The sequence below is a fragment of the Colossoma macropomum genome, unplaced genomic scaffold, assembly GCF_904425465.1.
Source record: "Colossoma macropomum unplaced genomic scaffold, Colossoma_macropomum, whole genome shotgun sequence".
NCBI lineage: Eukaryota > Metazoa > Chordata > Actinopteri > Characiformes > Serrasalmidae > Colossoma > Colossoma macropomum.
The window spans coordinates 29,766,538-29,794,113 of NW_023494787.1; the positions used below are offsets into that span (position 1 = coordinate 29,766,538).

Sequence of the window (27,576 nt, forward strand, 5' to 3'; positions counted from 1 at the left end):
AGGTGAATTTACATTGTACCTTGATGAATGAAAAATGTACCTGCACAGAACCTTTATTTCTAACAGTGTATAAATGTGGCAAACCTAAACATCTGGCAGGTGCAGGTTATTGTCTGTCAATTGTAATCAATCAATTATAATCAAGCATGCCTAGTTCTGATGGTCAAACTTTGGTTGGAAATAATCTCTGAAGGGCAGTAAATCTCCAGGATCAGCGTAGGCCATCTGATTTCAATTCATTTAAACATTTCCAGTTGTAGATGAACCTAGATTTTTCTCAATTTTGACAGGTAGCTTTCAATTTGTGCTTCTGTGGTTTAAGCCTATATACCTGCTCACATACCCGCACAGGAGTCACAGGGGGATAGTCCTATCGCAGTGGTGCTCAAACCAGTCCTCAGGGCCCCCAGACGCTCCACATTTTTACTCCAACCCAGCTCACAACACATAGGGATAAAGGAAAAATGTGGACCGTCTGGGGGGCCCTAAGGATGACTTTGAGAACCACTATGTTTCTCCGCGGTTAGCTGCTTAACCAGCAGACTGTACTCCAGAGATTTCCTGACTTATGGACTTGTGGAGACTATACTGTACCAGAATGGGATTTGAAAAACCCATGTTCTCCACCTCAGACATATATACATTGCGATGACCATCTAACTTGATGCCATACATAGCAGAAATGTACAGTGTGTTCTTTCCCATGAAAACCAGACTGGGAAAACAAATAAGAATGTAAGAAGTCATAAATAACCCGGGGGGTTCGTCTTATTTGTTTTAATGATGATTCCCATTCAGCTTCATCTCCACTCCTCACCCAAATAATCAAGTGCTACTGTATGCATCCAAGAATCTGGAGATAAAACAAAGTGTTTAGACATAAAAAGCTTTAGGACAGCTTGTAATATTATTAAAAAACCTTGCTTTTAATCATCATTAGAAATAACGTGTGTGGTCGAATTTCTATTAGCTCAGCCGCAAACACAAATAAATAGTCACTGAGATCAGATTACCACACTACAGTAGTGGACTGTTGAGGAAATTTGCGGTGCCAACTAGAACACTGTCTGACCCTGCTGTGGTTTGTATGTGAAAAAAAATATTTTATCTTGAATTGCACAATTTTTTCAGTTTGACCTAAACGTAGTCAAAACTAAATGTGTTGCATGTAACACAGTTGCCTATAACCACTACAAAAGTGACAAGCTTATTTGTATTTTTCTACTTCATAATTTCCCACGCTTTGTAATAATGACGTGAGAATGCTAATTGAGGATTTAATCCAATCTGTGTCTGATGAAGCATGTTTGGCGGTGGTGGTGTGTTGTGCTGCCCGTGTTTGGGGACAGAGCAATGGAACAAGCTGGTTTGGCCTGGTCTGGGAAAACATGACAAACAAGCCAAAAACAAAACACTGGCAAAGTGTCGGTTGTTTTTCCAGCTGTGACAATGGGAAATGGCCTGGGAAATGAGAGCCAACTACTGAATCATGATTTGCAAAGAAAGATAACATGTAAAATTATCATAACATAAGCACAATCAAAACCCCCAAAATTGACAGCTCACCCCTTTTGGAGGGCTGCGTATAGGAGACAGAGGTTCAGTAGCAATCAGGATGCACTGGGAACCGCCTGGAGATGCTGAGGATCAGTGACATTAGGACCATGACAGGAAGATGTGTAAGTGATAATCCAATGAAGAGCTGGACAGCCCATTAACAAAAACAAGTGGCGCCAGAAAAGACGGAGCCCAGAGCCCCCCTTGGTCCTTCCCGTGAGGAATAGCAAGTGGGACATGTTCATTACGTGTATGCGCAAAATAAATAGGCAGGATAACACATGGACTCTGAGAGACACAAAGAGCAAAGGGGGGTGGGGGCGAGGGCGAGGCCTAGACTGTGAGAAGTTTGTGACAGTAGGCCTGGAGATGCAGCTGAGACTTGAGAAAGGTTCAGAGTTGAAGGACTCTGACGTCACAGCTACTGGCACATAAGTTTCTTTCTATTTTTTCTATGCATGGCTTCCCTTCTGATGTGGTTAAATCAAAAGCTTTATCAAACTGTTCTTAAAAAAAGACATCCCTACCAGAGTCTATTTGATAAGAATAACATTCACATGCGTCAATGCAGCTTTCTCATGCGGGCAAAGTGCTAAGATTCCAATTTTCACATTCAAAATATTCTGTTCACTTGCCTTCGCAAAGACCCTGAGCTAGCTGTCTTTGCAAATTTATTCTAGGCTTGAAGTGCTAAGTAAATCACAAGCTGTAAGATGACAAACATCGGCTTTCCTTGCTTTTTTGTCATTTGTGCAGAACTGATTCTTATAACAGATGCTGAAATAATGGCTTCTGAAATGGATCTGCAAACCTGACAAACAGGACTTGGCTTTCAGATACATTAATGCATTAACAAAGGACATGGGCGCCCATGTCAAGGCTAATTAATGGACTGAGAGTTAATGCATAATCCTGGAGCTGTGCATTCAGGGGGAATTCAAGTCTGAATAATGGAGCTGAGCTGCAATTACATTTGCATATTAAAATCTTTACTGGAAAAAGAAAAGCGGAAGAAATTGGATTAGGTTTCATCAAGGGCAACAAGAGAGGTGGGAAATGGACCACAATCCATGCTATTTGAAGATTGCAGACAAGGGGTAGAAACAGCTCTAGTATATGCCTATTTTCGGTTCATAGAATGTACAAGAGCAGATAAGGAGTGGACAAGTAGCCAAACAATTTGGCAGCTGGTCAAAAATCAAAAATAAATAAATAAAAAATAAATAATAATAAAAAAAAAATAAATAACACACACCTCACCACCACACATTTCACATAATGACACCATGGGGGTGTTAATGAAACCAACTCATAGCGACACAAGAGGGCAGACTGCCACTCATGCAGATGTTGATATAATTCTGACCTCTAGTGGACGAACTACAGTTTGCAAGTGTATTTCCTCATACCCAAACCATGGCCATAAAAGTTCTATGAATTTTACCAACCAGTTCAACCTGCTGATTAAAATCACCTGATTACCAAAAACCTTGCACTTGCCCCACCATTTACTACCAAAAATAAACAGAGCAAATGCACAAATGTTTAGTTTGTCAGACTGCAATTGGCTAAATTTTACCAATTGTTAAGTGGTTTCAATTTGCAAGGTGAAGGACAGGTAAATCAGATTATTCTGAATCTTTCCATAATTCAAGTGTCTGAAAAGCTGTAAACAGCCAATGTAAAGTGTGCTATTCTACAGAAAATTATTGAACCTGAATTATTTACTGCAGTGGCAAAAGGAACAAGACAGCATTTAATTCTCTAAAAGCTATTTTGCATCAAGTTCTTACAAAATATCTAAATACTCTAAAGGCACTATTTTTACAAATCACTCTTATGCTGAACAGTAACCGTTCAATGGAAGAGTCAAAACAACTTCAGATGCAGTCAGAGAAGCACACATAACCAAAAGAACTCAAAGTAGCCATACTGAGGTAGTGAAATTTTATTAACAACCCAATAATCAATGTAAAAAGATAAATATTTTCAGCATGCAAACTAATGCTACTCTACAATGAGCAATGCTAACTACACATATTTTCCACCTGAACCTGAGTCTGTAGGGAATGTATTATAAAATTATGCCATCAGTTTTAAAATCCATTGCTTATAGAGTTTGGTTAACAAAAAGTTTAAAATAGAAGAAAAAAAAAAATTAAATTATGCACGTTCTCCTCGGATTCGCCTTGCAAGTTGGATGTCCTTTGGCATAATTGTGACCCTCTTGGCATGGATGGCACACAGATTGGTGTCCTCAAACAAACCAACGAGGTAAGCCTCACTTGCTTCCTGTTAAGATAAAAATTAAAAGTTAGGGAAGCCACTAGTGTTAACAGTTCGCATAGATAGGGAAATTAACTTTCAAACCAGTAATGTAAACCACAAGGTAACAGTAGAGGAAAAACTTGCCTGAAGAGCACCAATAGCTGCACTCTGAAACCTCAGGTCAGTCTTGAAATCTTGTGCAATTTCCCTCACCAGCCGCTGGAACGGCAGCTTGCGGATCAGCAACTCTGTAGACTTCTGGTAACGACGGATCTCTCTCAGAGCAACAGTTCCAGGTCTTTGGATAAAAAGAAATTAAAATATGAAGAAAGCTGCTAAAACAAAAAGAACATTGCAACCTTTAACGTTGCAAAAATGTGTCACTGTATTCATGTCCTGAGACTCACCTGTATCTATGAGGCTTCTTGACTCCTCCAGTAGAGGGCGCGCTTTTCCTTGCCGCCTTTGTGGCCAGCTGTTTTCTGGGAGCTTTCCCTCCAGTTGATTTACGCGCGGTCTGTTTGGTACGAGCCATGATTCCTCAGACGCTGGAAATTCTAAATAAATACAAGAAAAAAAAAAAAAGTTAGACTGAAAACAAAAATTTTATCCGGCCACTAAAACTCAAACGACTACAAAAGCCAACTGACTGTTATGCTAATCCCGATAAACTGGCGGTCAAACATTGTCACTTGTAAACAACCTGGCTCACCCATCAGTCTAACGATGTACTCGTTTTTTCGCTCATTCTCAGTTGAACGAACAGAAATACTGGCCTAAACAGGAGCTCAGCTAAAATTTCTGTATCGCAGACAAAATGGCGGCGCGTTTACTGCACTACAGCTTCCGGTCGAATCCATCACAACCGGCTACAAACCCTCCAGTGTGAGGGGCTTATTCTGGTAAAAACTACACCACATCACTGTATAAACATTTACGAAAGCTGGTGAGTCACTTATTTTAACCAGTAATGGCTGACGTTACATGAAAGCTAAAGCTATCCAGCTAACGTTACATCAGCTGTCAAATTTGATAGCAATGCTAACTTGTCTAAGAAGCCATCTAGCTAACATCAACATTTACGTAGGAGACAGCGTTAAAATATAAACACCAACCTGGCCACTAATGTGATTGTGTAATGTTACAAAAAAGGGCCACATGACCAGAAAAGAACGTCACGAAACTACCGATGACTGTTTTGTTCCTAGCTGGCTGTCCGGCTGGGTTTCCAGTTTAAGCTTGCTAAACGGTACTCATTGTCTAAAATGGCGGGCAAAGAAAAGAAAGGCACCACCGCGTCTTCTAACAGACCAACAAACACAGCGACCTGAAGAGAAAACCCACATCGACGGTTTAACTTCCTCCGATCCATAAGCAAGTGTGTCCGAAAAATGTCATCTTAAACTCAAAATCGAATTACAAAGCAGACAGCTAGTGTTAACCTACTTAGCTAAAACAATTAGCGAGTAATTTACATTATCACTGAAGTACGGATCAGTCTTTTACGACTGAAATACTCTCCTTTCACTGGACCTAAAACAAGCCTAACAGCAATCAGTTAAAGACAATTCAAACCAACGGCAGTAACGTTCGGTTTACTGACTTAAATTCTCAAACTGGTAGGTTACATTACCTCAGATCTTCCGCTCTGGATATCCAAATATGTTTGAACGTAACGGGGCGGCGTTTCGGCTATTTATAGTGTTCTTGGGTTGCTGCCACACACCAGCACCACGTGACCTAAGAGGCTCCTCCCATGCATGTTACTGCTGCTTTACAGTGCTTCACATTATCCAGATTTAAACTAATCCACATTCACATACCAGGTGCTCGATATGGATTTTAATGGTTTATCGTTTGGGTATGATCTGTTGAAAATATAGACCCTAGTATCGTAAGCGGAACCAAAGAAAGTGGGTATATGGTAGTCCGTATGATCAGCTGCTTTGACTCTTGAAAAGGATTTTGCTTGGTGTGCGATATATGAAGAATTTTGCTTTTTTCATGATACACGTTGTTGGGAATGCACTTTACACATAAATATAGATTATATGATTAATGCCACCTTTTTCAGAGAAAACGTGCATTCAAAATGGTTAAAATAGATGTACAGCATTTTGAGTGAAACTTTGTAAATGTGTAAATTTATATATATATATATATATATATATATATATATATATATATATATACCTGCGATGGACTGGCGACCTGTCCAGGGTGTATCCTGCCTTCCGCCCGATGACAGCTGGGATAGGCTCCAGCACGCCACCGCGACCCAGAAGGATAAGCGGTTTAGATGATGGATGGATGGATGGATATATATATATATATATATATATATATATATATATATATATATATATATAAGGTATACCTACATACACTGAGGTCGCCATCATTAACCACCAGTACGCTTTCCACTGGAAATAACCGTGCAGGAATAAAATGACTGCAACACACAATAACACAGAATAACAACCACAAAGAGTGACTTATGAAATCTCAATACTTTAAAGGGGAATTCCACCAAATTTTCTGAATAATTCCGTTGAGACGTAAACAGTCATTCAAAGTGGTTTACTGTAGAGAAACTTACAGACTCTATACAGTGGTGGTGATAGGAACTAGGGATCTCAGTGTCTACAACACAAATATAGCCATTTTATTTACTATCCTAAACGACCAGTGAACTTACATGTGTCTTTTAAGTTTATATGTGTAGTGTTAATAATGTTTAAATAGTCATAATTCTGAAAAAATAAGTTTTTGGGGGACTATTTTGCCTCACAACGCCCTGTGTGTACCCCTCCGCCATGAATGAATTAAAATCGATTGATTCAAATACATTTTGAGCAAAAACTTTATCATAAAACTATCATAAACAATGTTGTCAGCGATCAGGCAGTAGTTAACCATGTCATGTAATAGCTTTCTGTGAGGGAGCTTTTAGAGATGCCGTCTGGTTCCTGTCACCACTGCGAACAGTTCTGTAGAACAAAGCATCTCACACCAAACCACTCAGACTTTGTTTACATCTCAACCGTTTAATTATGTAGGACGAAAAAGAGGTGGAATTGCCCTTTAAGAAAAAAAAAAGAAAAACATGCTATTTTTCTTTATATTGGCCTGTGGTGTTTGAACTAAGTACTAACTTATTTGCTTATTTTCCATATTTTTCAGCCTGCCTCGCTCGCCTGGTGGTTTTCATGTGTTGTGCACCGTGCTCGGCGTGCTCAGCGTGGCCGTGTTCGAGTGTCCCGCCAGTTGCTGATATTGGCCTGGCAGCGGCGTGCGAGAGCGCGAGGAGAAGAGAGGGCCCCCGCGCAGGCGCGCTTATTGTTTTGACTGAAAATGCCGTCGGTTTCGAAAACGGCGGCGAGCGCTTCTCCTCAAACCGAGAAACCAACCCACTATACGTAAGTAAAGTGAGCAGTAAAGGTACCAAAACGTGTTTTTATTGAAGTGTGGTGCTTATTTGATATTGTGCCGTCTGATAGGTGTTTGCAGTGCTTGGTATTTCCACGTCCTCCGTGCGTTTAAATATGGTGCTTTTCCCTTTTGTAAATTCTTCCGAATGCACGTAGCTCGCCAGTTTTAATGTGAGGGGGAAGAAAATCACACACCGAGTCTCCTTCTGCTACCTATACCGTCGTGATGTGTTGGCAGCTTTGTTGAGCCAAAGACTAGAAACTTAAAGACGAAATCCTGCTGCTTGTCCAGAGCTCGCTGCTGGAGAGCGAGAGACTCGGTTCTGCCAGCTAGAGCAGACAGTCGAGAAGCTCGCTCGCTAGATGTAGCTAACAGGCTGATTCGTTAGCTTGCGTTCTCTCCTTCCTCTGCCTCGGCCTGAATCGCTGCCACTACGCTGCTTACTTGGCGTACGCTGTCATTGGCTGACTGGAGCGGGCGTCGAAGATTGTGCGTAAGTTTTGTTGATAATCGCGAAATGCCTCCGCAAGCTTGATAGTTTGTTATTCGGGACCCCATGTTAAATAGCCAAGCAGAGCCACACATTAGTCGGTGTTTGTGCCGTAAAACTAGTTGACTGGCCCTTCCGTTTGTGTTTTTTGGTCACTAGTTATACATTTCTGCACATTTTGATGGCGTTTGAAGACGTGCGCCCCGTTTTAAAGGTGTCTTTCGCGCTAGTTTGTTGTTCCGCGATAGCATGCGCGGACTGTAAAGTAGGTTAGTTACAGCTCAGCTCATAAGTTAGTTTTAAGATGTTCTGATATAAAAGATGGTATAAGTGACTGTGCTAGTTTGTACAGTCGCTCGAGCCGTTGGCGCCAAGGCGAAGCGCACGCTGGCTGTAGCGTTACGGCTGCATGTCGTGTACTTAAACTTGACCTGCCTTTTTTCCCTCCTCTCGCAGATATTTGAAGGAATTCAGGACCGAGCAGTGCCCGCTGTTTCTGCAGCACAAATGCACGCAGCATAGACCCTTTACGTGCTTTCATTGGCATTTCCTAAACCAGCGAAGACGGAGGCCGATCAGAAGAAGGGATGGGACTTTTAACTACAGCCCCGATGTGTACTGCACGAAGTACGACGAAACAACAGGCATATGTCCCGACGGAGACGAGTAAGTGGCTTCAGTTCTTCACTAATGCGCGCACTTCTGCACGCAGAGGGTCGGTGGTAACCTACGTGCAGACACCAGTGATGCTCACTTCTTAATCTCGAATGTAACACTTAGTGAGTTTGCGAATTAATGCTGGTTACGTTTTTAAAAATATGCTGCAAGCTACCACGTCAGCTGTTCTATCATTGGTGCACATATCCTTCGAAGCAAAATCGCTCGCACAGATGACGCTTATTTCTTGCAATACTTGCAGATGTGTTCAGTGGATGAATAATATGCTTTGATTACTGCATGTATAGTATTAGTGTCGTACTAAACCGTTTGCACGCGTTCCTGTTGTTGACTTGTCTATTGTTCTGAGGGAGCTTTAGCACACGCCCCTTCCATGAAGTGAGGAGGAAGCACAGCACTGCAGCGCCTTCGCCGTTAGCACTGTAGGCGAATTTGAAGTGCGGCGCTCTAACGACAATAATCGGTGGCTTTCTTTAAAAAATATGGTTTCGCTTGTTGATTTCACTGACATCTGCAAAGCACGCGTGCTCCTTTCTTTCGCTTGAGCCAGCGCCGTCAATACGTTCGTTTCGAGGCTCTGTGCGCTCAGTGGTTCATGCAGAAAGCGCGTTTGTGCGAGTTGCTAATCGAAACTAATCCTGCCTTTGTAAAATGAAGGCCAGTCGGTTTCAGATCTGTGTGGTCGTTTCTCCAGTTTGAGTGCGAATGGCCGCTGCCTCCTTCAGCCACCCCCCCTCCCTTTCGGGGAAGTGGAGAACACGCCCCCCGCTTCCTGGCTTCTGATTGGCTCCCTCCTGCACGTAGGCATTTCTCATTGGTTCGCAGCGGACGTGTTTACTACTTGGTGTGTTTTCAGGTTTACTGAGCGCGCTGGAGTCGAAGCCGCCTCTGTATACTCACATTTTATACATATGTTGATAATAATTTGGTGTTGTTTTATAGATTTTATGTCACTGAATTCAGTCAAACTTGAAATTCTGTTAAATACAGCAACGCCATTAAGAATTCGCTTCTACCTTCGTTTATAAGCTTTTATTTTATTTTTCAATCATGAGAAGCTCACTGTTAATTCTATAGACTGTAATTGGAGTTATGCAAGAGGAAGCCCTGTCTAATTCTGTGGTGTGGAATAAGCATTATGCCGTGAGAAGAGTTATGTCTGTTGGGGGTTTGAGAGGACTATTTTGGTAAAATAAAAGTACGTCATTTGCATCCACAGAAGCAAGAAAGTCTGCTTTCTGGTCCTGTTGTAAAGCAATGTGGTAGTTATCTGATTTAAGAATATTTTGGTAGCTGTTAGGACTTTGAGATTTTAAAATACATTTTATATAACTGGCTAAATATGCTGTGTTTGCACTAAAAGTTATTCTCATTAAGATTCTGGATTATTGTTTTTCATGCCTTTTTTAAGGATTAATTACTTTTGCACATCAATTATGATTAGAAAATGAAGCTGTAATAGTTTGACAGTGATGGGAAGAGTCTGAATTCCTCCCAGCATCACTCTAACTGCTCTTGCACGTTCATTCATCCAGTAGAAGCTGTCCTGTCATGACATCACAGCCATTGCCATGGCAACTGTTGCTACCTGAGCAAGATGCAGTTGCTATATTTGAGATGATTTTTGGATATTTAGCATTTTCAATATCAGACTGTGACCTGCCAGCATGTGATTTATTACCTCGTCCCATTTTTACTATAAAGTCTGTTTTCTGAATTTTTCTTTGGTGCATTTCTTAATATGACTTGCATCCTATGTGCCTTCATATAATCCCCCCTTTTTGTTTGGGCAGATTGTTCTAAGTAGGATGGTCAGTGATTACATGCACAAGTATATATTTATGAGGCAGTTTTTATATATTTGTGAGACAGGCAGTATTTATTAGCAGATCACAGTTGTTCAATTTCAGTTGTAGTATTGGGCTTTGGGTAGGTTACATATCCAACAAGTTGTGATTTCCTGAAAATTTGCTGTGTATGACAGTACTAAGTGTGTAAAAACACCTTCAGAGAGAGAGAGAGAGAATCTGAAAGTTATAGGTTGCGTCTTTGATCTCCTGTTGCGGACCACATTGCTTTCAGAGCACCGGACGTCTTTCAGTGTTTTGCACTTTCTAGTCAAATATCAATTCCTAAAAGGAAAAATCTTAAACTGTGGGGATAATCTCTAAAGAGACATTTTTGTAAATCACAATGTCCATCTGTGTATAGGCTACTCATGTATGAAATGTTAGCTGATCAGCTAGCCAACTGGGGTGCTACAGATATGTCAAAACAACGGTTTTAGCAACCATTAAAAGAGAAACACATAATTTTATTTTTTCCTTTGAAATGGGTAAAATCTGATACTCTCTTTGTTTTCTATCGTAATTCACAAGTACCAAACAAACAGAAGTGGTTTGTTAAGGACTTTTGTAGCTCATAATGCTGTAGGTACAGGTATATAAAATAGCTTGCTGCAGTTCCATCTACAAATATAGTAAAAAATAAGAAATACTGTAGATGGAAAGGGAGCCCCTTGTGCAAGCTGAGCTGATATTCCTTCTTAGTCACACAGTCTCACTGTTTTTTCATTACAAAAATATTGCATTATAACCATGTAGATAATTACTTTGTAGATTCCAACCAGTTTTAGTAAACGGGTGAATTTAGATGCAGTACAGAGATGAGTAAAGTGTATTCTTGTTTTGATAGCTGCCAAATGCCGTGTGTGTTATGATCTGTGTAATCAGCAGTTTTTCCCCTCTGCTTTCTGTGCCAAACAGAAAACAGAGGCTGAAGCAGGAAAAAAGACAGCATTCATTACTTACACTACTGTTCAAAAGTTTGGAATCAGTGTTTTCAGTAGTATAAAACTAATTTGGTCACAGACAAGTGAATACACTGATTCTTATACCCTAGTTTTTGTACAGCTTCACAGGTTTCAGATAACTAGTAGAACATTAGGAAACTGTAAATAAAAATTTGAAGAATTTTATTTGTGTCCATAATGATGTTGAACAGAGCTGGTGAAGATTCTACAATGACTGAAAACCCTTTGGAGCATTGAAAATTAAGTTACAATAAAGGTAATATCCAGGATTCAGTGTATTTCAGTAGTCGTGATCAAATCTTAAGGCAGATAATTTGACAAAAAATAATGTAAATTACAGTGTGTTATTTACCATTTAACAACTAATTTTTCACACAATCCTTGAAATATTGAAAAAAATCTAAAAATACCTGTTGATGAGTGTTGTGTATATGAAAATGTTAATTATTGCAAGTAATTTCAAAACTTCTGAATGATAGTATTGATAGTTTGAGTCTTGTAATTTTGTCCTTTCAGAGTAGACTAAAACATCTCTATAGGTACTGTATTAATGCAAGGTGCTGAAATAGTTTTAAGACTAATGTGTTTGTATGCCAACTTGCCATATATCTGTGGATGATCACAATCCATTTTTACTGGAACAGTGTATTTTAAAGTATTTTTTGTACTTGAAACAAAAAAGTAGTGAGCCTGCTGCTTCCCATAACCCGAAGGAACGGGTTGGAGATGGGTTTAATTCATACCAAATGTCCTGTAGTGACGAAGTTCTGTTAAAGTGTTTGCCAAACAACGTAACGGTAGATTTTTTAGGAGAAACATCTTGATTTGCTTCAAGGTTCCTAAATTCATCCCTATTTGGGAACACAGATGGACATATTACATTTACACTGACCAAAAAAAAAGTATGCACTAACAAAATGCTGAACCACTGTAGCTTGTTTATTGTTATAGGCTAATGTTCACCTATAGTGAAGCTGTCATTTACCTGTGGCATTTCACACTCTCTATTTTTGTGGGGCTAAAACCAACACTTGCATACATTAACACATTGAGTGTGAATTGCCCCTCTAACAGACACATCTTAGAGTATGAACTGCTCAACGACTTGACAGTTTAGGTGCTCGTTAACTGTGAATTGGGAATGTGTAGTCCAAATATCGGCAAAGCTGAACTCAATTGTCTTTGTCAGTTATGTGGCTGTTTTGCTGGAGATGGGCTGTTCTACTGTATTACACTTAACACTTGGGCTGCACAATATGTCATTTATAAAATTAATTGTTGTTGTAGTATTGGCCTTCACAATACTGATCTTGCAGAAGGATAAAATGTGCAATATGCTGTCAAACAAATTGCAAAATAGTTTGAGTGCTGTGAACAATCACTAATGTTCCAGACAAGTGTTTAGTGGGAGTTTTGGTGAATCATGGCATTCATGTGATTCAACAAAAATAATTTTAAGCCAAAATAGTTTAGGCCAGTCTTTGAGCATGTAACACACCAGTTTACCAAAGTTTGTAATGTACTCCAAATCATTTTCAGTACAGTTGTTATAGGGATACTTTGTCCATATCATGATCAATATTAGAATTAGAATTGTTTATTTACCAAAAACCAGGCAACTTTTAGTTGGATACTAAGATAAATACAAAAATTAAATACATAAATTAATTTATTCATGTAATAACTGATGTCCTAATGAATTCCTCTCTCTTCATGCTCTTAGCTGCCCTTACTTGCACCGGACCACTGGTGACACAGAGCGCAAGTACCACTTGCGCTACTATAAGACTGGCACCTGCATCCATGAGACAGATGCCCGGGGGCACTGTGTGAAAAACGGCCTCCACTGCGCCTTTGCTCATGGCCCCCATGACCTCCGGCCGCCAGTCTATGACATTAGGTAAGTGAAATGACTGCGCTGTTCACATGTTCACAAACCTGAGGATGTTTTGAAAAAGGTAGAGTGTTGATTGGTGGCAGCACCAGGAAGAAGGTTGCATTTGCTTTCACTTTGCGGAATTGAAATGGTGAAATTCCTGTTTCTGTGGAGGCAGGGGATTTCTGCGGCTGCTTCTTCTATCATGTGATTTAATGCTCTGCACACAGAGCGGACGTGTGCATTGTTTTGCTATGGCGTTTGCAACTGCTCGGTAAATCCCTCCAGGCCTGACAAAAAAAGTTTTGCTGTCAGTTGGCTCTTAGGTTATGCTTTGATCTGGTGTGTGACTGTGACAAACCACAGATTGCAAAATGTGACTGTGCTTTTCATAACTTGCTTTGATTTTAAAAATGCAAACCTGCACTTAACCCCATTTTTGAAACTCTGAGACCTCGAGACCTCTGTCACTGGGCCAGCTGTTCCAGTCATGCGTGTAAATATGACATGCAACATTCTGTAGAATGCTTAGATTCACAGAGAATGAGGCTCGCTGGTTGAGTAACAGAAAATATGAAGACATAGATATGCGCTCTCGGCAGTTGCCTAGCAACTGGTATGTGGAAATCACTGCTGCATCCTTGTTTGAGGTTTCGCATCTAGAGCTCAGAGTTGCTGGTTCTGAAGGCTCTCAAAGCTGATCTGACTTACTTAAGCTTCTTCACAGAGAGATCCAAGCACAGGAGGCTTTGCAGAACGGCCAGTTAGGCTCTGGAGAGGGGATCCCGGATCTACAGCCAGGAGTTCTGGCCAGCCAGGCCATGATCGAGAAGACACTTATTGAGGACCCACGTTGGCAGGGTGAGCCCTAGTAACTCTTCACCTCCTACGTGTACTTGGCCAAAGAGACAAAAGCCTGACGTGCGTAAACAGGCAAATATGAAGGCTGCACAAAGCACATTTTTGTAATCAGAGACATTTGTTTACCCCCCAACCCCCACCCAACCCTCTTTTTTTTCCAGACACCAATTTTGTTTTGGCCAACTACAAAACAGAGCAATGCACCAAGCCACCGCGTCTATGCAGACAAGGCTACGCCTGCCCCCATTACCATAACAGTCGAGATAGAAGAAGAAATCCCCGCAAGTTCAAATACAGGTAAGACCAGGATGCTGCTGTGAAGAGAGTAGTAATACTGGGTGGTACTGGTAATGTTTAATTTGACAAGATTTTCCAAATGTATCACACCATCATTCTTATTTATTTATTAAACTGTTACTTTAAAAGCAGCCAGAAATTGAGAAACATTACAGTTAATTGTAATGTACTAGATACAAAGAGCAAAGTGCACAATGTAGTAAAAAAAAAAAAAAACTAAACACACTGCTTGGCTACAAGGATGGTACTGTTTTATGAAATATGATGTTATGGATATAATGCTTGTTGTAAAACGGATAACTCTGGTCCTAAAATCTGATTGGCTGAGCTGTGTTCAAAGCCACTATAAAATGCATGACATATGCACACTTATGACCTCCTGTATTAATGTGATGTCACTAAAAACTATTGTGCTGTTAATAAAGGCTGTGCATGTTAATAGATGAAGTAAAAACATTATGTATGTATTTATTTATTTATTTATTTATTTTTTTTTTTAAACTGAAGGACTGACAGCTACAACTGGGCTACAGTGTAACTGGTTAAACAGGCTAAAAGGCAGCTAACAGGCTTTTCTAGCAAGATATGCTATGAAGTTATAAAATAAAAAAAGTATAGAATAGGTCACTTGATTGTTTTATGCCCTTCAAACATCTGTTTTTGGTACATATGGCAAAAGTATTATTAAACCCAGTGAAAACAAATGTGTTGTACCTTTAGCTTGATGCTAACACGGTGCAGGAAATTGTATTGAGATGTTACTACTTACTAGAGCTGGGCGATATGGCCTAAAATGTTATCACGATAAATAAAGTTCATATCGTTCGATATCGATACATACCGCCATAAATGTCAGTTCATTATTTCTTTCAAGTTTGAAGGCTAATTTTTGTCCTGCGGGGGTTAATTGCTGTTTTAAACTATCCTTTATGGTCAGAACACGACAAACACTCGCCAAACAGTGGAACAATTCACAAATCTGTCATGGGAGAGTGGGAGAGAGTGTCTGGTGAGCTGTTTTTACCAGCTGGAAAAATTTTTGTAATAATCATACTTTAAGAAAGAAAACAGATTATTTTTAGCTGGTGACGAGCGCTCGGCTACCCCGTTAGAAATGACATCACAGTATTTAAACACCAGCTAGCGATGACTGGATTTCTCTATACTATCGTAGTAGTTTAAGGGGTGAACCACAAAATATCAACACCAGACAAACAGAGTCGTCCTTTTAGGTACGTTTAAACTGAAAGCGGTGCTTTTGTGTCGTGTTTGATCTACAGTATCATCAGTTCGCCGTGTTGTGCGAGTGACAGAGCGCTGCTTCAAGTTAGCCAGCTGCTAAAAACAGCTAGCCTGGAAAGCGCTCTCCTGCTCTCCAATGCCTCACAGCGTCCTCAGTTTACTTTCGTTTAATTCAGGGCTGTAACTAACATAACCCACATCTTTCTTTCACTTTCGTTGCTTGGGAATGCACTAATACTAAAATATGACTGAGCGCTGTAACAGCGCTGTAGTTGTGAGGATTGTGATTGTGATTTAACGCTGCTACAGCTGGTTAGGATGTTAGGAAAGAGGTGAGTTCACTGTAGGACAGTACAGTTACACCAAAGACCTCGTCACTCATTGGTCACAGGAGAACAGATCGCCGGTTGCTCCACTCAGACAGGGAATGTATAACTCCGAGTTTCAGCCGTTGCTGAAGACTCATCTTACTCGTGGCCCCCTCCCTCTCTAAAGATGTAGAAAAACTCGGAAGTGCACCCTCTCCTGGCAACAGCACAGTAGGGTTGCTTTCCTTGCAGTAGAAAACGCCACCAAGGCTTTCGCTAGAACGTGGAAGTGTGAGAATGGTGTATTATATCGAACATTTATTGAACATGTTATATCGCTCTATCGAGGAAAAGTTATATCGCGATAAGTATCGTTATCGTTTTATCGCCCAGCCCTACTACTTACACGGCAAAAGTTTCTGCATCAAAAGTTTCGTTATTATATGACAAATTAAAGTTCATGAAATGACTAATCAAAATGTACAATGATAGGCTACGGCAAGTTCTTGTCTTCCTTCAGCAGTCCATTGTTGGTTGGCAACAATAGCATACTCTAACTATATTTCTTAGTGGAATAATTGTTTCCATGATTATTGAAGCTATAATTAATAATAATTTATTGAAAATATGTGCATTTGATCTTATTTTATGATGTTGTATTGCATTGTCTAAGAAAATCATGATAAATTCACAATATAGCACAGCCTCTCATGGCTTATTGCTTTATCTGTCAGTGTCTCTAAAACAGTCTGTATCACCAATACTGGTATTATGTTATAGATGATATATTACCTATCACAAGGAGGTAGTGCGCCCAAATGAAAAGGGGAAGAAAAAGATTTGATTTAATGTGTGAAGGTGGTCTTAGTGGCTGTGATCTTTGACAGGTCAACTCCATGTCCGAGTGTAAAGCATGGTGATGAATGGGGAGAACCGTCAAAGTGTGAGAGCGGGGATAGCTGTCAGTACTGCCACTCTCGCACTGAGCAGCAGTTTCACCCAGAGGTGAGGAAAGGGTGATCTGTCTTTTTCAAAGTGTAATATGTGAAGGATTATCTCTAACTAGAGCCTTTACCAGTGGGTGTCATTTAACCAAAGCCTAAATCTCTTTGCAGATATACAAGTCTACAAAATGCAACGACATGAGGCAAACTGGATATTGTCCGAGGGGGCCATTTTGTGCTTTTGCACATGTAGAAAGTAAGTGTTTTGGTAAAGCATGTCTGTGCAGGGACTAGCTAAAAATGTACTCCAGCATATGTCAAGGTAATCTCTGTCTGTTGCATCTGTAGAATACAGTTGATTAACACAGACAAGAACAGCCCTCCCTTTTTCCTCTGTAAAAGGAAGAAAACTTGTCAACTCAAGACACACTTCTACTGAACAAAAATATAAATGTAAGCCTTTTGGCTTTGCTCTCATTTAGCAATTTTGATTTAAAAAAAAAAAAAAAAATTCTTTAATTTTTTTCTAGAGATGTCGCACTATTACAGGCAAATACTAACTACTAATGTGAGTTTAACTAACTGTTTCATGACCCACTTTGTTGTTTTAAGAATTCAGTAAAATCTTTCCAGTAAAAAGTGTTGTGTTTATATTTTTGTTCATTATATAATAGAAGTTAATGGACAGTTGCTTTAACATGACAAAATGATTGTCCATGGTAGTTATCCATATGACACTTATAGCGCAGACATAGGTTGTGGAAAAATGCTGGAGTATGCCTTTAAGAATTTATGTAAAGGTTATGTATAGTATTGTGTTTTAATTTAAATAATGGGAGTTTGTGTTTTGTTACTCAGGGATTCCATCTACAGATGAGACCATGAGCACTCTGCTCACAGCGATGCAGTCTGGCTCTCAGGCCAAGCTGGGCTCCCAGCAGTATCCCGAGTGTCCCATCAGTGAGTTGGGTGGCACCACAAATTCCATCACCAGCAACGTGAGCAACAACGGCCAAGCAGCAAACGTATGTGTTCTCCTGCCTGTGCACACCTAGTGCACTAAGGGAAAGGAGGCATTTAGCCATATAGCCATAGCAGGTTAACTCAGTTTTTTCCACCCACTGTGCTGCATATTTTGGTGTTTTTGGAGTTAATTAAGAGCTATTTCTGTGGAGAATTCGCTGTATTGGAGCAGGAAATCACTAAAATGTGCAGGACAGAGTTCCTCCTGGAACCAGGGTTGGGAACAACTGGGTTAACTCAATACACTGCAGTTGCTGCAACAGCTCTTTTCTTATTATTTTAGTGGTGTTTGGTTCTATCAAGTTATGTTTCTGTTGGTTTTATTTGCAGTTCATTTTGTTTGTTGCAGTCTGTGTTTGAAAGGGGAGAGTTGTACAATGTGGGAGAGCATGTACATTTAATTTGATCAGATTGAGCTCCCAAAGCACAGCCAGCACTCCCTTTAGCCAGTAAAGAGAGACAAAGGCTATGCACATTCGGCTATTTAGCCACTTTCGAAAGCCCTCCATTAAGCTCCTTTGTGCTTCTCTCCTTCAGGTGTCATGCTCTAATAGTCCAACTGTAACGCCAAGCTCAGGAAGCACCAGTTCATTGTCCCCAATTGGACCCATCGGCAGGCCCAAAAGCTTTACTAATGGTAGCTTATGTTCAGAGTCCACCACGTCCAGTGTTTCCTCTCCGACGTCTAACTATCCCAAAGCTCCGGGCTTTGAACGCGAGGATCAGGTATTCCACGAATCGCTTCTCTTTCCGCTCTCTGAAAAGGCCTTTCCTCCAGGTCTGCAGGCGTGCCTGCATAGGGCATGACACATGCTGCAAGCCCTTCTGTCCTCTTTGAGTTTTGGTTCCTTCAGTTATTTATTGCCCATTTACTTATTTATTTACTTATGTTTTTCATTTGTTTGTGTGGTGACACAAAACAATGTGTTAGTGCTTTAGTTTTATGTTGCTTTTTAACCATTGCTGAAATTTTTGACTGTCAACAGTTGGGGGTATGCACTCAAATTTTGTCAAGCTAAATTAGACGATGAAATGCATTCTTCATGCAGCAAATGTAACAACAGTTTAAGGTCATAGAGTATATTATTTCTTAACATAATTATGGCAAGTATGATGACTGCTTTCATATTTCATCTTACATTTCTGTAAAAATTATAAGCACACCTGGAACACATTAGTGTTTTATCCAATCCAAGAGTTTGCACTGATAAGACAGTGAGGTGTTCAACTTAATAATAGTGTATTTCTTCATTATGTATGAACATATTTCCTCATTAATTTGTCTTCATGTTCCTCAGTAAATAGTGGCACTCAGTTTACAATGGCTGCTTTAGTTGCATGAGATCAAGTGATGGGATGTGCTATCTGATTTTAGGCAAAGAACCAGAAAGGCCTGTCTGGAGACAATAGTCAAAAGTTAATGGACCAAGACAAACAGGTAAATACCCATAGTCCTTGAGTCTTACATTTTATACAGATGGCAAATAACAGCTCATTTAAACAGCAGGTTTTCAGCAGTACTTATTATCAACGCAAGTTCAGTGAGGTAAAACTGCGTGCAGAGAATGGTAAACTCATGTTAAATGCCTTCTGACACAGGTTTGGATTTGTAAATATGACTCTACTTGCTTCTGTCTACAGAGCCACAGTGGCATGTTCTCTGTGGTGAACCCACTCGCGTCCAGCATAACATCGAGCATCACCTCAAGCTTGGCCTCCAGCATCGGCTCTGACAGCTCTTCACCCACCACCTTATCAACCATGAATGCAAAAGCCACCCCTTTCTATCCAGGGAGCAATACCGTTGAGTCAGTAATAGGTATGTGATAATCCCACGTATAACTCCTCATCCTCATTGATTCATTCCTTCAGCTCTGGGTATGGATGTATTGGATATACTGCCAAAGCCTGGGAGATACGTTTAAGCTGCGCTGTAGTTGGTCTGAGATGATGGCAGCAGGGCAGTGCTTTTGGGTGACGTTCAAGGTGCCGGTCCATGTGTGTATGTGTGTTAGCTCAGCTAAGGCTTTAGCAGTAGATTAGCAGCCAGTGAGTGCACAGACGCTGTGGAAGAGCCGTGGCAGACAGTGAGTCAGCACTGTGCCGAGGGGTACGTACGGAGCTGCTTTCTCCTTTTAGCCATCAGTCTCTATGTTAGAGATCATTTAAATTTTTATGTGGTTTCACCAATTGACAATCTTGTAGAATCTACTTGTTTTTTAGAAGTAGAAAAATGAGTATTAGTGTTGGTGCCCTCAAGTAGTCTTAATGTGAAAGGTTTTGGCTAGGATTGTTCTGATGTGACTGCTATCAAAAATACTTTTTTGTCCATGGTCTAAACTGTATCCTGAATTTCTTTTTTTCTTCCCCATCCTTAGGGTCTGCACTTGACCTGAATTTCAGTGACATTAATGTTGCCTCCCTTGAGAAAGAGCTAGAGGACCAAGACAATAATGGCCTTGGTTTAACAAGTAAGCAGTAATCATCGTTAGAAAAGTTGTATTGACTAACATTTGACTATTATTATTTTTCAGTTCTTTTTCATTCATATTGTCTCTCTTTTTTTGCAGGTCAAAGGTTGTTAGGAGGCTCCGCGCCTGTCAACATTCCTGGCTCCCTGGCACGGTCTTCCTCTCTGCATTCCTCCTCCTCGCTGTCCGCCTCCCCTCTCAGCTCTCTATCCCAGTCCCTGTCCCAATCCCTGCTCACTGGAATGGCCCCTCAGCAGAACCAGCCTCAGGCAGTCAAAACTGAGCATGGCCTTCTAGGGACACCAACATCCACCCAAAACTCTTTAGGTAGGAATTGTTGAAGAACATTGTGTTTACATCTGTTTTATGGAATGTGTATATGTCACTGTCTCAAAGAAGAATAAAAGAAACAAACGTGTGAAAGTGTCATGATGAATGGACCAATAGAAATTGGATAAATTGAGAGAAAATCTCTTTACATCAACTTACATTAAAAGAAAAGAATGTTTTCTCTCTCTCCTGTCAAGTTACCATTTTGGAGATGCTAGTTTTTCTTTGGACAGTAATAATACGTTGCATAAATTTTATACTTAAACATGCCACATAATCTCATTCTCTTGGACTAACTGCCTTTTTAAGTCATTTTGTTCTGTTTTGTGCAACAGGTTTGAACGGCGGAGCCGGAAGCATTTGGGACTTTGTGAGTGGCAGCCTCTCCCCCAGCCCTTCTCCTGTGTTTAGCAGCCTTAGCTCCAGCATGGTCAGCTCCAGCAGTGCTGACCTGGGCCGCCTGCTCCGGGAACTGGATGAGGCTAAGCGGAAGATCAAGCAGTGGGAGGACGCCTGGCACCAGGTCAAACAGGTCAGAATTAAAGCTTGAAATTTTTGTCATCATTTCTCAAATTTGTCAGACTCAGATAAGGTTCAAATTTCATGTTCAGGTTCCCCTAACCTGTTTTCCATATTTTGTTTGAATGGATTTTGGCCTGCATGTAAACCTACTTTAGTTTTCTTCCCTACTTTTATTACTTCACACCTTTTTTAAATCCAGCTGGATGTCTACCATTGTCACCAAGGCCAGCGGAACACAAGTTTATAGAGACTAAAAAATATTTGTTAATGTGGAAATTTACACAGCTAATAATTAGTTTGTTCATTTTTTTCTTTTGTTTATTGATGATCTGATAATTGCTGGTAGCAATTAGTAGGCGCCAGCATTAGGAATGTTGAGTTTTATTTTAGTCTCTGACTGGTTGTGATCTGGTTTGGGTAAGGTTTGAGCTCAGTCTTATTGGGCTTCAAAACTTGGCGCCATCAGTCAGGTTATCAGTTTTGATGCAGAACATTCTTGCAATGTCCTAGTCAGAACATCTGCACTTGTCCCTGCTCATGAGAGTGCACCAATTATATGTTTTGATAGTTTACATATAGTTCACAGTGACTCAACAAGGAAGGAAAGAGTTTCTTTTTGAAAATGTTAATCATCTTGACTGTCTTGGCTGTTTATTGAAGGCATGCGAGGTGTGGCAGAAAGATGCCCAAGAGGCGAAAGAGCAAGCAAAGTCGGCTGAGGCGGAGCGGCAGCTGGCCGAGCAGAAACGCGAAGACACCGAGCGCAAGCTCAAGGAGCTGCAGGGCGACTTTGACATGCTTTGCCGCTCCCCCAACATGCCTCTCCTGCGCAACTATGGGGACCTGGACCAGCTTCCACTTGCAAAGCTCCACTCCATTCAGAGCCAGCTGCGCTCTGATCTAGACCTCATAGACGGGGTAAGAAGGGCGCGGTCCCAGCCGACACATTTACCATGTCACATTTACACACACGGCAGTTAGATTGGAGTTGTCCTCGTTAAGCACAGCCAGGGCTACAGAATAGCATGTGCTTTCACCTCCATATCTGTCAACAGTGCATGTGTCACACTGAACGGTACTGACTGCACTAACATGTGACTGATATGAATTCTTCTTTTTCTCAACACAGGTAATATATCAGCTTCAGTCAAAGAAATGTATAGTTTGCCAAAAGCATGATCGTTGTATTGTCCTGCAGCCTTGCCAACATTATGTACTTTGTGAAAACTGTGCACCTAGTAAAACAGAATGTCCTTACTGTAAGACAAAAATATTGAAGTGGTGATGTACAGCTATTCAAGGTACTATTTAAAGATATAGCCCTTTGAAGAACTACTAATACATATAATGCTTACAGTTTCTACATAGCATTTTTGTGTTTCAGTATTTCATATAGTGATTAAAATTGATAGTTTTATTAGAATCTAATAAATGGTGTTTGACTGATATATAAATCAAGTACTTAAAATGCAATACATGTTTTGTACTAGCTAGTTAATTCATTTTCAGCAAGCATTACAGTTTCCCCAGAAGAACCGTCTTGGCATTCATAATCTGATGGCCCTGATTTGACTGTTAAGTTCAGAAGCGTCAGTCAAACATCATTGTTGCTACTAGCTGTGTGAAGAGAATTGATTTCTTGTTAAAAAGCACTTTGTTGACCTGGAAATTTGTCAAAAGGGTATTTTAGAAATTTTGCTTTAAGCTGCTTTTGTTTTTTTTTGTTTTTTTGTTTTGTTTTGTTTTTTAAGATTTTTTTTTTCCCAGATACGCTAATGTATGAAGCTTTTTGTGTGTACTGTGAAACATAGTAGAATATTTCATATTTCTTACTGTTAAAATCATGATATAGTATATTGTTAGTTTTTTGTATAAAATAGTACTAAATGGTAGTTACTACTTTTCATTGTTACTTTCATTTTTCAATCAAAATAAGTGCAAACTTTGAATGCATTTTAGGTATAACCAGCAGCTGTAATATCAGTAAGGCACATACTGTATGCTAAGGCATTTAGTAAGTTCTCTGTATTTTAGTGATTTATTGAGTAATACATTATGTAGTTGTTTAAAGGAGCACATGTGTTCTGAAGTCCTCGGAGACACGCTGACTTTTGTAGGACTTCTAGCCTTTCGGATATGTTTGCTAGAACGTGTCCGATTCTCGGCCACTCGCTCTCAAGTGCCTTGCCTAATAGAATACTTTAAGCGTCTATGAGGAGCTTAGGATTGTAGTGCAAACACCCACAGGTAGTCTGTGCTTGTGCAAAACGTTCTGCAAAGTATGTATTTCTCATTGCTCTCTTTTTCACGTTGTGAGCGTTTACCGGCCCAATTCTATACAAAAGTGTTTCCTGAATATTGAATCATGGTCAGTGCCTGTGCTCTGACACTAAGCTTAAGTCTTCTGTCCCCATTCCTCACGTCTCCATGAGCAATGGTGCTTTTTTGGGTGCAGCTTCGGTATCCTTAGAAATGTTGAATCATCTTTGATTTAAACGTTTAAGAACATACAAATCAGGAAATAAATGTGTGTATTTCTTTGATTTACAAATTTAAAACTGGCTCTCTTTCTACATTGTTTTTGTAATGTTTAGAATTGTAGTGCTCTGTAGTGTTTACAGATAAACAAATCCATTGTGTTTAACTATTGTTTTAAAATTTTTCTTTCCAAATTCGACAGTGTAATGTGCTTAGGTTAATCTAATTGAAATGACCTACTACTGTGTTATCTGAACTAGATTTCTTTTTTTTTCATTCTTTTTTCTTTTTGTTTTCTTTCTTTTCTGGTCCTTTAATATTACAGCAATGAGTTTGTGCGTTAAACAGTCAGGTACACACAAATGCAAGTTTCTTTGACATTGGGATAAGTGTTTTACTTCTAAAGGGATAGTGATTCAGGATCTAAAGGCCCAGACCTAAGTAGTTTATTTCAGATCTCTGAAGAGCAGGAAGTGTATATATTGTTTCTCTTTGTCTTGCTATTTTATTTTCCCTTTTGATTCTTTCTTCTGTGTTGGTATTTAAATCAACGAGGTCTGTATGTAACTCATGAGGCTCAGTACGCCGTAGAAAAACAATCATTGCATGTCTCGGTGTAAGTGGTGTTAACCAGCTAAAAGTCTAAATCACACTGCCAGATGTGTTGGTGTTGAGCTGCCGAGGCCAGGCACTGAGCCGGCGTCGCAGCTGACAGCACTGAGGTATTTCTATAATTCTTTACAATACTTCAAAAGCTTTGAACTGTGTGATTATCCATTTTTTTCGGAATTAAGGGGACGTGGTTGACGTGAGTATGTCCGAAACAGTTGTTTTGGATCACACTGTAGTATTGTAATGTTTCGTACACTCTGGTGTTCAAGAAACTTTTTTGTGTTAGGTATTTCATTTTAGGGATGGTTGACAGTTTCGTCTTTTTCGGATGTCAATGGCTGTTGTGGGAATATGTCCTCTTGTTGGGTTCCTGGACCACATTGTAGGATTTAGTTAAAGTAAATGATGCGATTGCTGCGTCTGGAATGTGGCAGGTAATTTACAGAAAAAAAAGAGAACATGGACTTGACTCAAATGAACCAAAGTGTTAATGTAGTTTCTTCTTGTTTTCACTTTCAGAGTTCAAATTATAAATGATTTAGAATTACTATGACAGTCTTTTCAATGTTTAATTTGACAGGAAAACTATGCCAACTGCTTTTGCTGACAATATTAATGGATTTAAAGCTTGTTTTGTAGTTTTACCAAAGACCTTTACTGTTTTTTCTTGTTTTTTCCCCTTTTTTATTTTTTATAAATATTTCATTTTAGCACTCAAGTGAATTGGTTAGATGTCTGATTTAAAAAAATGACCAAAACTAGTACCTTAATTATACTGATCTGTGCATTTAAAATAACTAATGGTATAAAAGTCGTAATCTTCAGCCTTTTTTTTTTTTTCTTTTTTTTTCTTCAGTGAAAATGACAGTAACATACTAGTATTGAATTGGCTGTTATCTGTAGTGAAGGAATGTCATGGATATGAATGAAATTTGTGTTTATATTCTTAAGTGGCCATATGAATTAGTGCTTATTTGAAGTATATCATTTCTTTTTTATGCTAATAGTACTTTATAGTAAAATTCTTAAATCAGTTTTGAAATATTAGTGGTTGTGCACTACTTGTATGCTGTCAGGAATTTAAGAGTGTACTTGGACTGTAAGGTGCTTTCTTTAGTTTCCATTTGACTGGTGTTCGTCACTCATTTTCATGTTAAAAAATTATACATGGAGTGTGATCCATGTTATTCGAACTACCTTTTCTTGTGTCAAAACTGTATAGTACGGTTTTAATATTTCATATATATATATATATATATATATATATATATATATATATATATATATATATATATATATATATATATATATATATAAATAACATAAACAATTTGTTCTAAAGTTAAAGGGGGCTCTTGTATAGCTCTTAATGGCTGATGCAGACAGTGGGCTTTGTTCATCAAAAGAGCATTGAAATCAAATTTTGGCCTTTAATTGCACTTCAATTGGCCGTTTTTGCATGTTGTATTACTGAATCTCCATGCTGTGATTAATTCACGTGTTTGTGGTTATATATTTCAGATTACTACTAGTTAGTGTCTTGCAGAAATGATATTTGTGTAAGAAACAAAATATGAACAAATTTGTGCCTTTGTGTAAAAAATCTGTTTGTAGTATTATTTGATTGAGTGGCTGTCTTCAAAAATGAGCCAAATTTTTGTGCCTTGGGACATTTTATTCCCGTATTCCTTGATGTGCAGGTGTCCTGCTGTAGATTTCTACACATTTTTATTGTATTAATGACTACTTTCATACCTTCATCTTTTGGGAAGGTGCAGCTTTAAGCTTCCCATTACAAATAAGAAAGTGTCGCAAATCGCTTGCACGAGCACTTATTGGCATGTTTTTCAGTACAAATAATGTATTGCAGAAAACGATCACAGCATATTACTCAATTTGGATAATTTCAAGTATGACATTTCAGATGACCTGATTAGTCTGTGTCCATCATTATGGTGATTTTCTATGTTGATGTGTTTTTGTCATGACTTTGTGTTATGGACTAATTTGTAATAAATGAAAACATGATGGAAAAAAATAAAGTTTTGTAGGCGTTAGTGGTTAGACTCTCGCAAAGAATTTCAAAAAGCTGAAAAAGTCAATCGCAGGCATGAATGAAGACTTTTCTTCCGCTTGTGTCATGTTTGTAGTCCCCTCACTTTAAAAATCCCTATGTCTGTGTCAGCCATCACACCTTCTGTTCAAACCGCCTGTGTTAATAATGATGATAATAATTCTGTGTGAAAGGCCAGGCAACTGTTATTAAAGAAAAGCACCAAGTAGAAAAGTTTGTTCTTTAGCAATGTGTAAATTAACTGTAATGGAGATGTACCATAATGCTCTGCAGTGGAATAATCTTTTTTGTGAAACTGTTTTCTTTTTGTTTGTTTGTTTATTTTATTTTCTATCAATATTGTGATTATTGAACCTGAAGATTTATGCAATCTTGTACATACATATGTATGAATCTGGTTAAATTTAGCAGGATAGCTAGGAAAAAATAATAGCCTATTACAACTGTAAACATTTGTAGAAAACGGACAAAAAAGATGCCAGAATTGGAACCACTGTTCCACTGTTCAAGTAATGTTATGATTAATCCAACATGGAAACCCTGAATATTGAATGTACCGTTCAAATTAAATCTAATATGGGTCACTGGAAAGGAAAAAAAATGGAGAGCAGTTGATCTATGATGTAGCACTAGTTTTGTGAATTGCGATAAATGACAAATAAATTTTTAAGTTAAACACAAATGCAGTTTTCAAGTTTGTGTATTTATCAGTGTAATGATTAGATGGGAATAAGAGATGTATTTTCTCAGGGTTTTACAGGATAACTATAGAATAAAGAGATGTCCGATTTTCAGAGGAAGCTGCAGCTCAGATTTATTTCCTTAAAAGGTCAGTATGAGTGACCTTTTATAATGAAGAAACATATCCCTTATTTTGGTACAGTATGCATTGATATATAGAACAGCTTATATTCTAATTAGTGTTTAACTATACTATACAATTTGCTGTCAGTATAATACTTCGTGTATGTGATGTCTACACAAGACCTTAAAACATTTACTTGGGAGTTCTCTTAAAATTTATGGAGGCTTCTTCATGGAATAGTTGAGTGCTTTGATGGAATATAAGACCTGAATGGATTTATCACTAAAAATTTAAGTAAGACGGTATTATTTATAATGCATAATCTTTTATTCATAGTGTATCATTTAAAGTTGTTAACACTTGTGTACACTACAGCAGTTATGCAATGGTTTACAGAATTCATGGAATTATTTTTATCATATTGGGAATTAAATAATTTTTGATCTTTAACCTGGTGCAAGTGTGTTCTTTTCATTGAACCTAGTGCAAGTGTGTT

The 27,576-nt window shown here is 39.1% G+C and overlaps 2 protein-coding genes across 5 annotated transcripts; one reads left to right on the top strand and one right to left on the bottom strand.

Annotated features, from left to right (window-relative positions):
• Window positions 1-3,490: 3,490 nt before the first annotated feature.
• Window positions 3,491-5,548, bottom strand: h3f3a (H3 histone, family 3A). 2 transcript variants are annotated; one of them, XM_036566810.1, is made up of 4 exons: window positions 5,459-5,548; window positions 4,233-4,382; window positions 3,970-4,123; window positions 3,491-3,849 (listed from the first exon to the last, which is right to left on the bottom strand). In XM_036566810.1, exons 2-4 carry the CDS (start codon window positions 4,358-4,360, stop codon window positions 3,721-3,723), a joined length of 411 nt encoding a protein of 136 aa, XP_036422703.1. In that variant the 5' UTR covers window positions 4,361-4,382; window positions 5,459-5,548; the 3' UTR covers window positions 3,491-3,720. The 2 variants fall into 2 exon arrangements, with proteins under 2 accessions (XP_036422703.1, XP_036422704.1); XM_036566811.1 differs by lacking the exon at window positions 5,459-5,548 and adding an exon at window positions 4,538-4,562.
• A 1,583-nt stretch (window positions 5,549-7,131) lies between these two features.
• On the top strand, window positions 7,132-27,530 carry unkl (unk like zinc finger). Of its 3 annotated transcripts, XM_036566812.1 has the most exons (16): window positions 7,132-7,244; window positions 8,204-8,413; window positions 12,961-13,137; window positions 13,841-13,974; window positions 14,136-14,271; window positions 16,709-16,826; window positions 16,937-17,021; window positions 17,624-17,790; window positions 18,326-18,514; window positions 19,164-19,226; window positions 19,430-19,607; window positions 20,167-20,259; window positions 20,359-20,586; window positions 20,925-21,121; window positions 21,772-22,029; window positions 22,241-27,530. In XM_036566812.1, exons 1-16 carry the CDS (start codon window positions 7,180-7,182, stop codon window positions 22,394-22,396), a joined length of 2,454 nt encoding a protein of 817 aa, XP_036422705.1. In that variant the 5' UTR covers window positions 7,132-7,179; the 3' UTR covers window positions 22,397-27,530. The 3 variants fall into 3 exon arrangements, with proteins under 3 accessions (XP_036422705.1, XP_036422706.1, XP_036422707.1); XM_036566813.1 differs by having other exon boundaries at window positions 21,772-27,530; XM_036566814.1 differs by lacking the exon at window positions 18,326-18,514.
• Window positions 27,531-27,576: the final 46 nt, after the last annotated feature.